We start from the raw sequence: 13,233 nt of genomic DNA on the forward strand, positions 1-13,233 counted from the left end.
CGTACGCAGTATGCGTTTGGCGGCGCATGCGTCCTTTTGACGGTGCGCCGACCAGCGCCAAACGCAACCTGTTGCAATTTGGTTGCGCTCGGCGCACTGTCAAAACGATGAATGCGCCGCCAAACGCATACTGCGCACGGCCTGCGTCCCCAGTGATAAAGATAGAGGACGCATGCAGCGTCATGCACCGGTAGGTGGAGCTATCGGAGGAGGTGCGGCAGGGGTGGGGCTTAGCGGCGGTCGTCGCTGCGCCCTGAAACGCTAATGTGAAAGCACCCTTACTGAGCACAATCCTGCCGACAGGTTCCCTTTAATTAGCTGTTCTTCCCGACCTTTGCATTGAGGAAGAGTTGACTGGTTTTGCGTGCGATTATGATCCGGCAACCATACCCTACATCACATTCAAAATGTGCAGAGGAGTCTGGGATTTATACCATTTGTTCATTCACCATCGTTGCAGATGTGCTGAACATGGACAAAACTAAGAGGCCCTTTTTAAGGGCACGGTCCCATAGTGTTGCTTGTGCATGCGACTAAAAGACTCTCCTACGTTCTACAAGTATCCATAGAAGGTATAACTTGTGCGGTCACTTCCCCTTACCATTGGGTGTGGGGTTTGGCTGCACTTAGCTAAAGTTCCATGCTGACCATCTGTGTCATGGTTGAGGGTCCTGATTCTTCTCAACAGATATTGTGGGACAGAATGGGCTCGTGAGATGAAATCCAACAGGAGATATGCCGCGGCTAGAGGTGTCTAAACAATGGTTATTCTAATTACACGGATGCTTGTCAGAGTCCAATATGCCTTTTCAGGGGCGATAGATTTACCAAACGCTGTGACAGATGTCGGCCACCTTCAATTTATGATGCAGTTACAGGGATATTGCTTTTTAATTTTTGGCTTGTTCAGGATGTACGCTGTCCTAGCCAGCACTGAAGCTGAGATCTGGCTACAGCACTGCGCTCACAGATGTGTCCACCTAATAATGTCACCTCTAATCCATAATGCCATGGTAATATTGCTCTGTCTGTGTGTAGCAATGGTGTGCTGATTGATATTTGCTACTGTGCCTCTACAGGACAGCCTTTGTGAAGGGGCCGCTCTGATGCTTGCGTGCAGTGAGCATGCTTTTTTCCCTTTACCCCTGAGCTTTTCCTGGCAGCCTGATATCGAGCACTGGTTATCTGCTCGGTCACCCCCAGTAGACCATCCCAATATACATGTTTGCTCTATAGGTGCAGATATTGTCCATAATGACTGCTGGTTTCTCTGGGGAGGGGGGCTTTTTGTCTTTAGTAAATGTAGTGTGGAATAGCTTCCAGCAGTTTGACCAGCTGTTAGTGCAGCCAGCTTTCTGATGGCATTGTGAATTATTTAGGCCATCGGGCTACTCATGCATTTCTAATGTCGTCTGCTGCCGAGATCAGGAGACGGTGTGTTAATGTCTTAACCTTGCTGAGCACTCTCACGCTTTCCAATGTTTTTTTTTTTGTTTTTTTTCAAGGTGTCCTTGCTGGTCATGATAACCGTGTAAGTTGCTTGGGAGTGACAGATGATGGCATGGCAGTGGCAACAGGGTCATGGGACAGCTTCCTTAAGATTTGGAACTAAAGAAAAGTCTGTGAGTATCAACAACTGCGTCCTTGGCGGTATCCATCGTCCTGACATGTTTACTCCTCTCCAACAAGTCCATTTCTAATGTTTGCTAAACAGGACAGATTCTCTAAACTTTTCTCCCGATTCCTGGCAAATGTCATTTATCGAGAAAACTCTTCTTTGTCAGCATTTATAAATAGAGATAAAAGGGGGGGGAAGTGCCAGCGCTTAGAAGAGGTTAGTCCGAGCCGAGGTTGTATGAAGTCACAAAGAATGCAGAGGCTTAATTCACACTACACGCCGCAGATCTGTCTTCCCGTCCAGGGGAAATAGGGATAAAAGATTCTTTCTCCGACTTACTCAAAGGTTTTGTCCTTTGTTGCCCTTGGATGAGAAAATAAATATGAAAGCTGTTCTCATAGGCTGAACTATATTTGGTGGTGTGACTAAAGCTTTGTAATGCACTGATCCCAGAATGCTAAACACAAAAAGGCAAACTGTCTGAGCAGTGCCTCCTTTATTTTTCTTTTAGACTCCTTGCATACTGGTATATTAAGAAATCTGTTGATTTCCATTGTTTTCTGGGTATAAATGAATTAAAGGTTACAACACTTATAAAATTGTTTTATTTTCATGACCTCATTGCGGTGAAGATCCTTGTGGGTTTAAAGTCAACTCAAAATGACTGTTCAAACGAAGCACAGTTACTCGTTGCACCCAAGGCATGGCAGAGCAGTTCAACACACCTTCCAATTTACTTGTTTCCAATCGATCTTTGCCTTTCTCTGGCTCCAGTAAAGCCAAAGCTGTCAATCAAGGAAGAGGAGGACTGAGATGGATGAAACACAAGTAGGTGGGAATGTGCACTGAACTGCTCGGCCACACCAAGGGTGCACCGAATGCCTATGATTAGTTTGTACAGTCATTTCGTGCTAACAGACTCCCTTTATCGCTGGGTAACTTTATAAACATTGTCCCCTTTCTCCACTACCCATAGACACTCATGCATTGCTCAGGAGTAGAGTTTAGCGAATATGTTAGTAATCTGTCGCCAAATTTGAATTTGCCATATTGGTACCCTATTTGTGCCGAATTTATGTTTGACGATTGATTCCGAACATATTGGGTCATTTCTACTCCCATTGACTCCAATAACGTTTGTTGAATAGTGCAAATACAATATTGGGCACCGATCGTAATCGGAACGAAATTTTTAACTCTCTCAACTCTACTCAGGAGCACAACACCGCTCAGCCTGATTTTTTCCATCGTGTACTTTATCCTTCACATGACACTGGGAGGAACGGGATACATAATTGCTTTCTCCTGCTAGATAAGAAACACGCTTATAGTCAGACCAGAAATAAATAACACCTTCACTAATAATGGCGTGGAGAAGATATCCCTTATCTTTGTAGGATCTGGCTCATGTTTCGCCGCTACGTATTCAGTGAAGCAATGAAAGCTGGTTTCCGGTGGCTGCAGTGTGAAGCATGGTCATCTGCATGCTTGAGTGCCATTTTGGCAGAAATTATTCACTTATTGAAAATCAAACCCAAGATAGGGGTAGTATCCCAAGGTCAAATGTATAAAGAAAAAAAATTCCAATGTAAGTCTTAACAGGGCAGTAAATAAACCTATATATTTTTCCCTCTATTGTAGTATTAAAAAAATAAAAAATCTAGATACGTATGTTTACACTCTGCACCTTATAATTCATGATCTATATTCAGGAAACCAGGAAAAAAAAATCTAATATTTAGAGCACGTGATGGTGTGTGTCAGCAGACTGTGTTTTCTGGGACAGGCTTAGATGGGACTTGTTGGAACTTTTAAGTTTAATGAATCAACAAGGTCAGGACTAATAGACATTTCAGCAAGTAAAACTTATTGATTTCCCAAAGAGGGTTATGATAGTGGTACAGCGACCCGGCAAACTTGGTGAAGAAGAGTCAGGTGGAGTTAAAATCACAGACACAGTCCCTGAAAGATGTTGCCATCTAAGGGTGTGTGCACGCTGCGGATTCTGCTGCGGATTGATCCGCACGGGTTTTACAAAATCCGCAGTTAAATCCGCAGGTTAAAAGACCTATGGCTTATCTGCGGATTAGCCTGCGGTTTATCACCTCTACAATGGAGGAGATGGTAAACCGCAGCGGAATCCGCAGAAAGAATTGACATGTGAATTCTTTCTGTGGATTAGAAACCGCAGCAAATCCGCTCGTAAAAATCCGCACCGTCTGCACAGCGGTTTCCATTTCCCATAGGATATTATGGTACTGTACACCGCAGCAGCAACTGCTGCGGATCCGCAGCGTGTGCTCACACCCTAAGGCTGGTTTCACATTAGCGTTTTTTAGCGCAGCGCATCGTGCGCGGCCATGCACCCCATGTTTAACATGGGGGAGCATGGTCTAGCGTTTGTATGCGTTTTCGTGCGCATGCGGTTTTTGTAGTGTGCGCCTAGGCGCGCCAGACGCAACCTGTTGCATTTTTGGTCCGTCCAACCTGTGTAAAAAAAATTTAAAAAAAAACATGCGCACGGAATACACACACAAAAAAAAATCACATTACAGTGTATGGGAACGCAGGCGTGCACATGGAGATGCGCACGCCTGCGTTTAAAATCGCATGTGTTTTAAGAGTTAACATGGCTAGAAACTGGTTAAAACGCATGCGCCTAAAAAAGCAAACGCATGATGCGTTTTTTGCATGCGTTTCTATTGCGCACGAAGTGCAGCGCTAAAAAAACGCTAATGTGAAAGTAGCCTAAGCGGTCAAAGGAGTTTATCCAAGACTTGGCTATTAATGACCTCTTTTCATTAGGGCGCACTCAGACAGCCATGTCACTCGATTGGGGATCGCAACTGGTCGGCGGCTTTCCCGACCTGAACATGACCGCATGTATTTCTGGGCGTATGCAGCAATCACACTTATGGGTCTGGAGTGTTACCGGCCAGTCCGAGCATTGCATTGCTGTCGCTGTCCGAATTGTATAGCCGTCTAACTTTTTCCTAAAAGTCATCAGTACCAGAACCTTCAAATGATCAAAGTAGGATTTTAAGTAAGAAAAACAGACATTTGAAATGTGATTCTCCCTTTTTTTTACTGTGATTTGTCATTTTTTTTCTTCCCTAGACACCCAGCGGACTTCTCCATGACTGGAAGAGCATTCCAACCTTCGAAATTTTAAATCCTAGCATATCCGATCCAAACATACTAACGTGGACACCCACTCTCCCTACTCCCATACATCAAAGGGCAGAACCTTTTCATTATTTTTTTATTTTTTTTTTGCTGAAAACAAGAGCACAATTATTTGCTATAGGAAGAATTTTTGTGGTTCTGAAACTGAGAATTGTGCATTCCTTTTTGGGACCATTTTTTTTTTTGTTCATCCCTTTGTTCACCTTTTGTCTTGATTAACGATACAAAACACTATGCGCCATAAGAGAACCGACAAATGCCAATATCGAGCATATAGAGTCCCATTTCACCATGTGAAGGTTGTAGAGCAGCGAGTCTGGTTTTTCTTTGTTCATTATCTTAATGCAAGAACTGCAGTACAGGATTGTAACATAACAGTTAATAGGTTTTCTTTTGTCTCTCCCTCACCCTCATTTTTTTTTTTTTTTTTTTTAAGGTCCAAGATAAGGTGGGATGTAACAGACATATGAGTTAGGGCCTCATAAAAAAAAAAAAAAAAAAAAAAAAAAAAAAAAGCAGCTGTAATCTGTCCCTGTATTGTCTATTGTTTAAATCTGTTGCACAGGTACAGGGCCCTCTGAACATTAAATAGCATATTAGACATCCACACGCCCTCCATGTTATGGTCATATGTGAAATCTTGTCAACCCTCCGCACCCCCCGGGTAGGTTGCTCCAGTAATTGAGTTACTTTTGAGCACCAACTGCTTGGGAAATGTAGTAACCCAATGCCTGGAGTGCCTTTACAATGTTGTGTCATCCGAGAATATTGACCGTCCATGTTGGGGACTCTGCAACAGATGCGACCGGAGTGCTGGAAGGACTGTTTTAACCATGTACAGTTCTTTATACCACCGATGCCAATGAACTGTGTTCTGTTCTATGAATGCATCTACACCACTCCTCCACCTTCCTCTTTTTGCACCCAACACACTATTAGAAAAACTCCTTCAGGGATGGAGAGCATGCAAGATTGCAGAGCAATGTTCAGCTCGCCCTATGCTATTGAGGTTAACCCATAGTTCTTGTTTTATATATATATATGTATATTTTTGGGGGATGGGGGCAAAATTCCTTTTTTTTCTTTTTCGGATGGGGACAATATTTTTTTTTTTTTTTTATTATTTTTTTTTATTATTATTATTAATAGAGCCAAGCTGGCAGCATCTGTAGTATATGTAAGCACCTGCATCAAGCACCAGTCATGTGGTTTTAGTGTGCTCCTTTTTGAGCAAAGACATGTACTCCTAGATGGGCATCTAGTAGTCTTGTTGGTGCTGTTTGCTGTTGCCAGACTTTATATATATATATATTTTTATTATTATTTTGTCCTTCACAGTTTAACACGTCAAATCCTTTATTCGCGTAAAATCAGAGCCATGTTCCCTTTCCGAACACTCGTTCTGTTAACACTGGGGTGGGGATAATGAGACGTACAAGGGGGAAGAGATACTATGAGACGTACAAAGGGTATAATTCATGAACACTACCCTTGGTCCCGTATTGATAGATTAGGAGCAGCAGCCGTGGACAGAAGTACATGTCTGTTCTTTATTCTTCTTTTTTTTGGATCTAAAGTCAGAGGTGTATGAAATGATGTACAAATTTAATGTTTTTTTTAAATAATAATCTTGAACTTTCTAAGTTAAAACTTAAGAACGCATTTATTCTTCTGTTGGCGGGGGGGAAGGGGGTGTGTTTGCCATAGGGATGGGTTTTCCTCTTAAGATTGCATGCTGTAGAGTTGCTTAATAATGTGCAAATAGAGAGTCCTTAGATGTTTTTCTTTTTTTTTTTTCTTTTAAAAGAAATAACCTGTTTAAAAAAAAAAATGAAATAACTTGCGGTTGTGCTCAAAATATATATATATATATATATATATATATATATATATATATATATATATATATACGGCTACTCTATTGTATACATTTTCTCAAGTACAGTGCAAAATGAGCACTTTTGACGAGTAGCTTTAATTCACTTTTTTTTCTTTTTTTTTTTTTTAAAAACAAAAAAAACATCCTGTTCAAACGATTGCATAAAATTAATAATAAAAAAAAAAAAATTCAGGAAAGGGTTGGGAAATGTGAAATTAAACTTTTGGTTTAAGTTGATGATTCTCAGCCTGTTCTTGTAGAAAGAGGATCTTGCATCTGATTTTTTACTTTTGTTCTTACAAGAACAGCTCCCCCCCCTCTATTTCCCACCCCTGTTCTGTTCCGAGTCTATTTTTTTTTTTTTTTTTCCTATAAAGATCTGGACACCAATACACAGGAGCTGCACCTCTGTTCCACGGTCTGTGCAGCAAGAAAGTAGCACATTTTTTTTTTATATATATATATAATTTCATTAGCTTCTTCCTAATTGTATATGATCGATACTCAACCTTTAGCGGTAGATGCTTTTTTAAATTTTTTTTCTCCTTTCTGTACAAAAAAAAGTGCTGTAATTGTGCTTTAGGCCGGGAACTGGCAAAGAAAGATGCCCCGCCCACTTCTTGCATAAATTACTATGTAGAGCTCTCTTGCACCCCCTACTCCCTTTCACCTTTTGTATTTAATTTTAAAGTCAGTGTACTACAAGAACGCTGGATGCAAGATAGATACTATATTAAAATGTACTGTTATTTAAGATGTAATAAAGCAGTTTGACATGAGTTTATTCCTTGCAATTTTTTTTTTTTTTTATTTGGACCCCGGATCAAGAAAATTTGAACCATGGTGGTACGGTGACAAATTAATACAACCATTTCCTACACGGTGCAGATTTGTCACAAAACCAACGATTTCCTAGTGCTAACGAAGTGGTCTCATGCACATGTTGCTTATTTAAATCAGCAGCGTGTCTATTGTCAAGCGTTTTTTGCTGCAGATTTCACACGTTAATGAGTGGGGGGGGGGAAAATCTGCAACCAAAACACATAAAAAAGTTACAGAAATGCATGTCAAAAAAGCGTGTAAACAATGCCACAAAACATGTAAAAAAAAAGCTGCAAAGAAGCACATTAAAAAATGCTATAAAAATGTATAACAAAAGCTGCAAAATGCATGTAAAAATACTACAAAAAAAATGTAACAAAAGCTACAAAATGCATGCAATTTCGCACCTATCTTATACATTTTTTTTCCTGCCATGAGATGAAGAAATTTGTGCACCAAACACTGCACATTCTCTAAGGATATGTTTACACTTCACACTTTTTTTTTTTTTTTTCTACAAGTGGCGGCAGGGGAAAAAAACGCTTTGTAAAATATGCATGTTTTAAACTTGAATTCATTCATTCATTCATTTTCCTAGATGAAAAGTGCTGCAAAAATGTTGAAATAATTGACATCCTGCATCTTGGCAAAAAAAATCTTCAGGGCTTAAAATACATTGGGAAAATAATGCAGTGTGTGCATGAGATTTCAGAAATGTCATTGATTATGCTGGAGAAATAGTTTTTGCAAGAAGTCAGCAGAAATGTCCTAAAGGTATGTTCTCAGATAGCATAAATGGTGCTGAAAATCCTAATGCGTGTTGTGAATTAATGTACCCACGCTACTGAAAAAATTCTGCCAAAATCTACCTGCGTTACAGATTTGAAATCCGCATCGATTTCTACTGCGGATTTCACTTTTTTATTGGGTGAGTACGTAAAATTCAAAGTTTTTACCCTGTGAATCCCGAAGCTGCTTTTACCACTGGAAATGTCACAGGAGATGCACCACATGTGGATGTACCCTAAATGCGATGATTAAAGGGTTTAGTCTCTTGCGGTATTACCTATGTTTTTTGGATTTTTAGTGATTGGGACCCTACATCCAGGTCATTTTGAGGGCTACATGACCATTTGTTTTTCTGCTTTTAACCCTAAATGTTGCAGCGCTGGCAAACATCAGAATGTTAGACCTTATTCATAAATGGAATATTTGTTGCAGGTTTTCAGTTTTAGGTTTGCAGATATCCAGGTGCCTTCTGCCAAATCCACCTCGTTCAGAAGTCTGGAACTTTATAAGTTGCCGAAATGTATTAAATAAATCTTGTGTGTGAATATAGTCTTGGAATCTTTCCCAAAAATCTGCAATGAAAAATTATTTTGCCAATCTTAAATCCATGGAAAAACGGGTCCACAGTTTATATTAGATCATGTTGCAGATTGCTTCTGAATTAGTGATTTTGCATTTCGCAACCTTAGTAATTTGCCGCAGTTTTTACATCATCTGCCACGTTTTTGATGTGAACAAAGTACTATAATACCTCTTGGGGGATGGAGGGAAAGCAGCCATTTTTTTTTTTTTTCTAATGCTCTTAAGGGAGTGTGCACACGCTGTGGATTCTGCTGCAGATCCGCAGTGGATTTGGCCGCTGCGGATCCACAGCAGCTTCTGCTGCGGTGTACAGTACCATAATATCCTATGGATATTAAAAACCGCTGTGCGGACTTTTCTGCGGTTTCTAAACCGCAGAAAGAATTGACAAAGAATTGCTGCGGTTTACCATCTCCTCCATTGTAGAGATGATAAACCGCAGGGCAAAACCGCAGGCTAATCCACAGGTAAAACCACAGGTCTTTTGACCTGCAGATTTACCTGCGGATTTTTCAAAATCCGCGAGGCCAAATCCGCAGAGCATTCCGCAGCGTGTGCACATACCCTAAAGGTGATCTGCACTTTCTGCTACCCAGGAAGAACCTTGCTTCCAACCAGGGGGTCACTGAGAACAGTAGGTATTGTGCTGGTGTCCTTGTCCAATAATGGCACATACTTGGGTGTCTGAAGGTTCATGCACCTGCCTCCATAGGTCCTATGCCGATGTGCATGCATATGCATCTTGCATCCAAGTTCATGGTTTTTATTTTCTCTGCCTACAGTGATCAGTGACACTTAATTTTCCAGTTTCCAAAAATGGAAGGCTTCCCAGTATCTCCAAATAATCAGTCCATGAAGAAGCAGCGCCTGCACCATTTCTGTTCCATCTTTATTTTTTTGGACCCATTCATTTGAAGGAGTGAGTTCTGTTTGCAAAACGGAGCAGAGTAGAATTTTTTCATTTTATTTTTTTTGCCAAAACAACGTGCGCTGTTGGCCTATAATGCCCCCCTTACCGTGCCTCCACTGTTGACATTACTGTTCAGCCATATACTCTTGTGGACTGGCCTCTACACTTGTGTGCACTTCTCTGCAGCACACGCACTCTTGGCTCTTCATGTGAAATGCTTATTTCCTGAGCTTCCAGCAGTTTTGCTTCTTAATATAGTTTACTGTTCCTGCTAATAATAACTGGTTTAGCGAGAGTCTAGCAGACCGCTGTGACAGAGACAAGTTGCAGCTGCCCCCTTCTGATGCGGTTCTAAGCCTTGCAAAGGGCAGGCAGCAGCAGGGGCCCAGCCCAGATGAACGGAAAGTCAAGGAAGACAGACAAAGGTTCTGCTTTACATTATTAATGTATGCAACTTGCCCTCCAGCTAGCCATTAGATTTTTTTTTATAGCACAATTATTCCTTGGGTGATTGTAATGCAATTTAATTTTTTGATACTCGTTTGTAGTGTGCATGCAATGTCAGAGATATATAATTTTTTTTTTTTTTATTTGGAATTTTCTAATATATTCTTGAAATATGAGCACAGTCCTGCCTCCGGTGACTTTAAAGGGTTCTCACTTTTCCAAGAATTCTTTACACATTGCTTATAAATCCTAAATTATTGGATTTTGACATAGAATGGAAGGTCTCAGACTCGATACTTGACCAGCAAGCTTTTTCTCGCCTTGCCAGGGGGCTCTTGAGCGCTTTCTAAAAGACGAGCTTGAACCATTTTCAGCTAAAACCCTATCTGCACTGCCATGGAGTGCGCTAGAGAAGAAGCGGTGCCTCGTTTACAGTGTTTGATCGGTATTCAAAACGTCATGGACCATTATATAGGTAAAATAAAGGCCAACAAAATGCTGTGGATAATATTTAATTATCCATAGAATAGGGGATAGCTTACAGATTACTGGGACCCCCGCAATCTTGAATGGAGTGGAGATGTGCATGCTTGACCTTGTCTCCTTTCATTGTCTATAGGACTGATGGATGAAATGGAGGACAGTGCTCTGGTAGTTCCATAGATCAGGGTTCCCCAACTCCAGTCCTCAAGGCCCACCAACAGATCATGTTTTCAGGATTTCATTTGCATTGCACAGGTGATGCAATTCTCACCTGAGCAATACTAAGGAAATCCTGAAAACATGATCTGTTGGTGGGCCTTGAGGACTGGAGTTGGGGAACCCTGCCATAGAGGATGGATGGGGAGGTTGTGCATGCAGACATCCGCTCCATTTAAGATGGGTTGCCGCAACCCGTTTTGGGATTGATGGGGGTCCCAGTGTAAACATTCTCAATTAGTGTTGTCAGTTTAATAATCGGCTATTTAAAGATGCCGTAACAGCAGGAAATATCACCTAGGAATGCTAGCTAATGTCCGTCGCTGTAAGGCTATGTGCCCACGTAGTGATTTTAAAGCAATTCCCCCCCCCCCCCGAGCAGAAACGCATGCCCTTGCCAAGGAAATCGCATGCGCTTTTTGACGCGATTGTCAAGCGTTTTCCCATGCGTTTTTGCTCATATAATTGATGGTATGCGGAATCGCGGGCGATTCAGCAAAATTAATGAACATGCTGCGTTTACCGCTAAGTGATTCCGCAGCGGTAAAAAACGCACCATTGGCACAACATATGCGTTTTCTATTACAAATGCATGGAATGCTTATTTTAAAACATTTCCGCGGCAGAATTGCGCGTTAAAAATGCCGCGGAAACGCTTAAAAATCGCTACGTGGACACACAGCCTAAAGAGAACCTGTCTGGCTGAAACCATGCATATTCATGCATTTATATTTTCTTTCTGGAACGTGGATTTTCTTTCTGGAACGTGGAAAGAATAGTAAAAAAAACAAAAAAAACACAGAATTTGTTCCTGGTCATATTACAAGACTTGGTAAGACTCATCCATTTGCATCTATTGTTTGTATTTAAAAAAAAAAAAAAAAAAAGTCTAATTTGTAGACCACACAAACTTGGACAAGGTGGTCTCCCAAATGCGCCAAGTGTCTAATTTTAAAACCTAGTCTACATTTGAGCCATCCCCACTCCGTATCGGGCACGGCTCAAAAAGTATCAACAATACATACAGCAATAAAATGGTGCAAATCTTAAATGACCGTAACGCTGGCGCATTGAGCTTGATAATTCGCCCCATTGACGTTTATAAGGGTCGATACTTGCAAGAGAACGAATTTGATCATTCAAAAATCAGTTCTTTCAGCTTGCCTCTCAAATGCTTGAATAGAGCCATGGGATGAAAAATCTGGGTTGGGAAGTTAATGAAAATCCACACACAAATGCTGGTTCGAAACGTGCAGACTTTCTTTTTATGCTATCCCCAGGATGTCCCTTTTTTAATGTTTCTACAATTTTAAGTTGGATGTTCCAATAAGTCTTTTGTTTTCCAGTGTGAGTAATATCAATGCTGTGTTTACACTAATGTTCACAGAGAGCTATTTTGCATTGCTGTGTTGCTCCATACTCAGAACCAGTACTCATCACCCCACATTCAGTCACGAACTGGCCGGACCTGGTGCTCTTGCTGTACTTTTTCCCATTCACCATTGTGATGAATACCCCCAATACACACCTGGTTTGGTGTACGTCTGCAGTTTCCCCCCTGCTGTTTTGGATGTTACACCATTAAGGCGACTGCACTTGGCTAGATCGCTGTCCTCAGAGTAGATATTGTACGTATCATGAACCCTTCTATTGTTCCACGTTAGTCGTACTCTGTATTCCAGGAATAAGGCTAAAATTAGAACAAAGTAGTGTTTGTCTATTGTTTGAGATTTAAGCAGGTTACCCCTGTGTAATGACATCAGTTTTTGAGCAGCCATGCCCCCGTCCATCTGTCTGCTCCTGGAGGTCTTGATGCCGAATTCTCCACTAATACAAGCGGAGGTGACTTGCAGCTGATGAGACAGATGGTGGAGCAGCAGACCACAGCGTTATGGTGTGTGAGGCATACACCAGCTGAGGTCTCCGCTGCTCTAGAAGTCAGTCGGCCTCAAATGCAAATATTTTTCTCCGTGGAGATCATAGTTTGTTCTCTAGGTGATTGGGGAGGGTGTATTGTACGCAACGCTGGGACCCTGCGTTCTGTTATTAAATGCATATTCATTCCTGGCTTTTTAAAGAGGGTCATGTTAAAGCGATGAAGCATTACCATAGAACATAATGCAATGGCTGCAAGACAGAGGGGGTTAGTGGCTGAAATATTGTATAAGCATGACTGCCGAATGCTAACATACCGCCATTAGTTGGCATCGGTGCTCTAACTACAGGATGCAGTACACAGAGTTGGACTGGGGTGTCTAGGGCCCACCCTACAGCTATATTCAAATAGGTCAGTCGTTATCC

General features: G+C 41.4%; 1 protein-coding gene across 1 annotated transcript in view; it reads left to right on the plus strand.

Moving 5' to 3' along the window:
- GNB1 (G protein subunit beta 1) overlaps positions 1 to 7,462 on the plus strand; it is a 74,874-nt gene extending 67,412 nt beyond the window's left edge. Inside the window, exons 10-11 of the mRNA XM_073585416.1 lie at positions 1,506 to 1,622; positions 4,736 to 7,462. Of these exons, the coding sequence (XP_073441517.1) occupies positions 1,506 to 1,612 (107 nt within the window). The 3' untranslated portion in view covers positions 1,613 to 1,622; positions 4,736 to 7,462. The remainder of the gene's footprint in view (positions 1 to 1,505; positions 1,623 to 4,735) is intronic.
- Positions 7,463 to 13,233: the final 5,771 nt, after the last annotated feature.

This window comes from Dendrobates tinctorius, unplaced genomic scaffold, assembly GCF_039654945.1.
Source record: "Dendrobates tinctorius isolate UK_male_01 unplaced genomic scaffold, ASM3965494v1 ptg000086l, whole genome shotgun sequence".
NCBI lineage: Eukaryota > Metazoa > Chordata > Amphibia > Anura > Dendrobatidae > Dendrobates > Dendrobates tinctorius.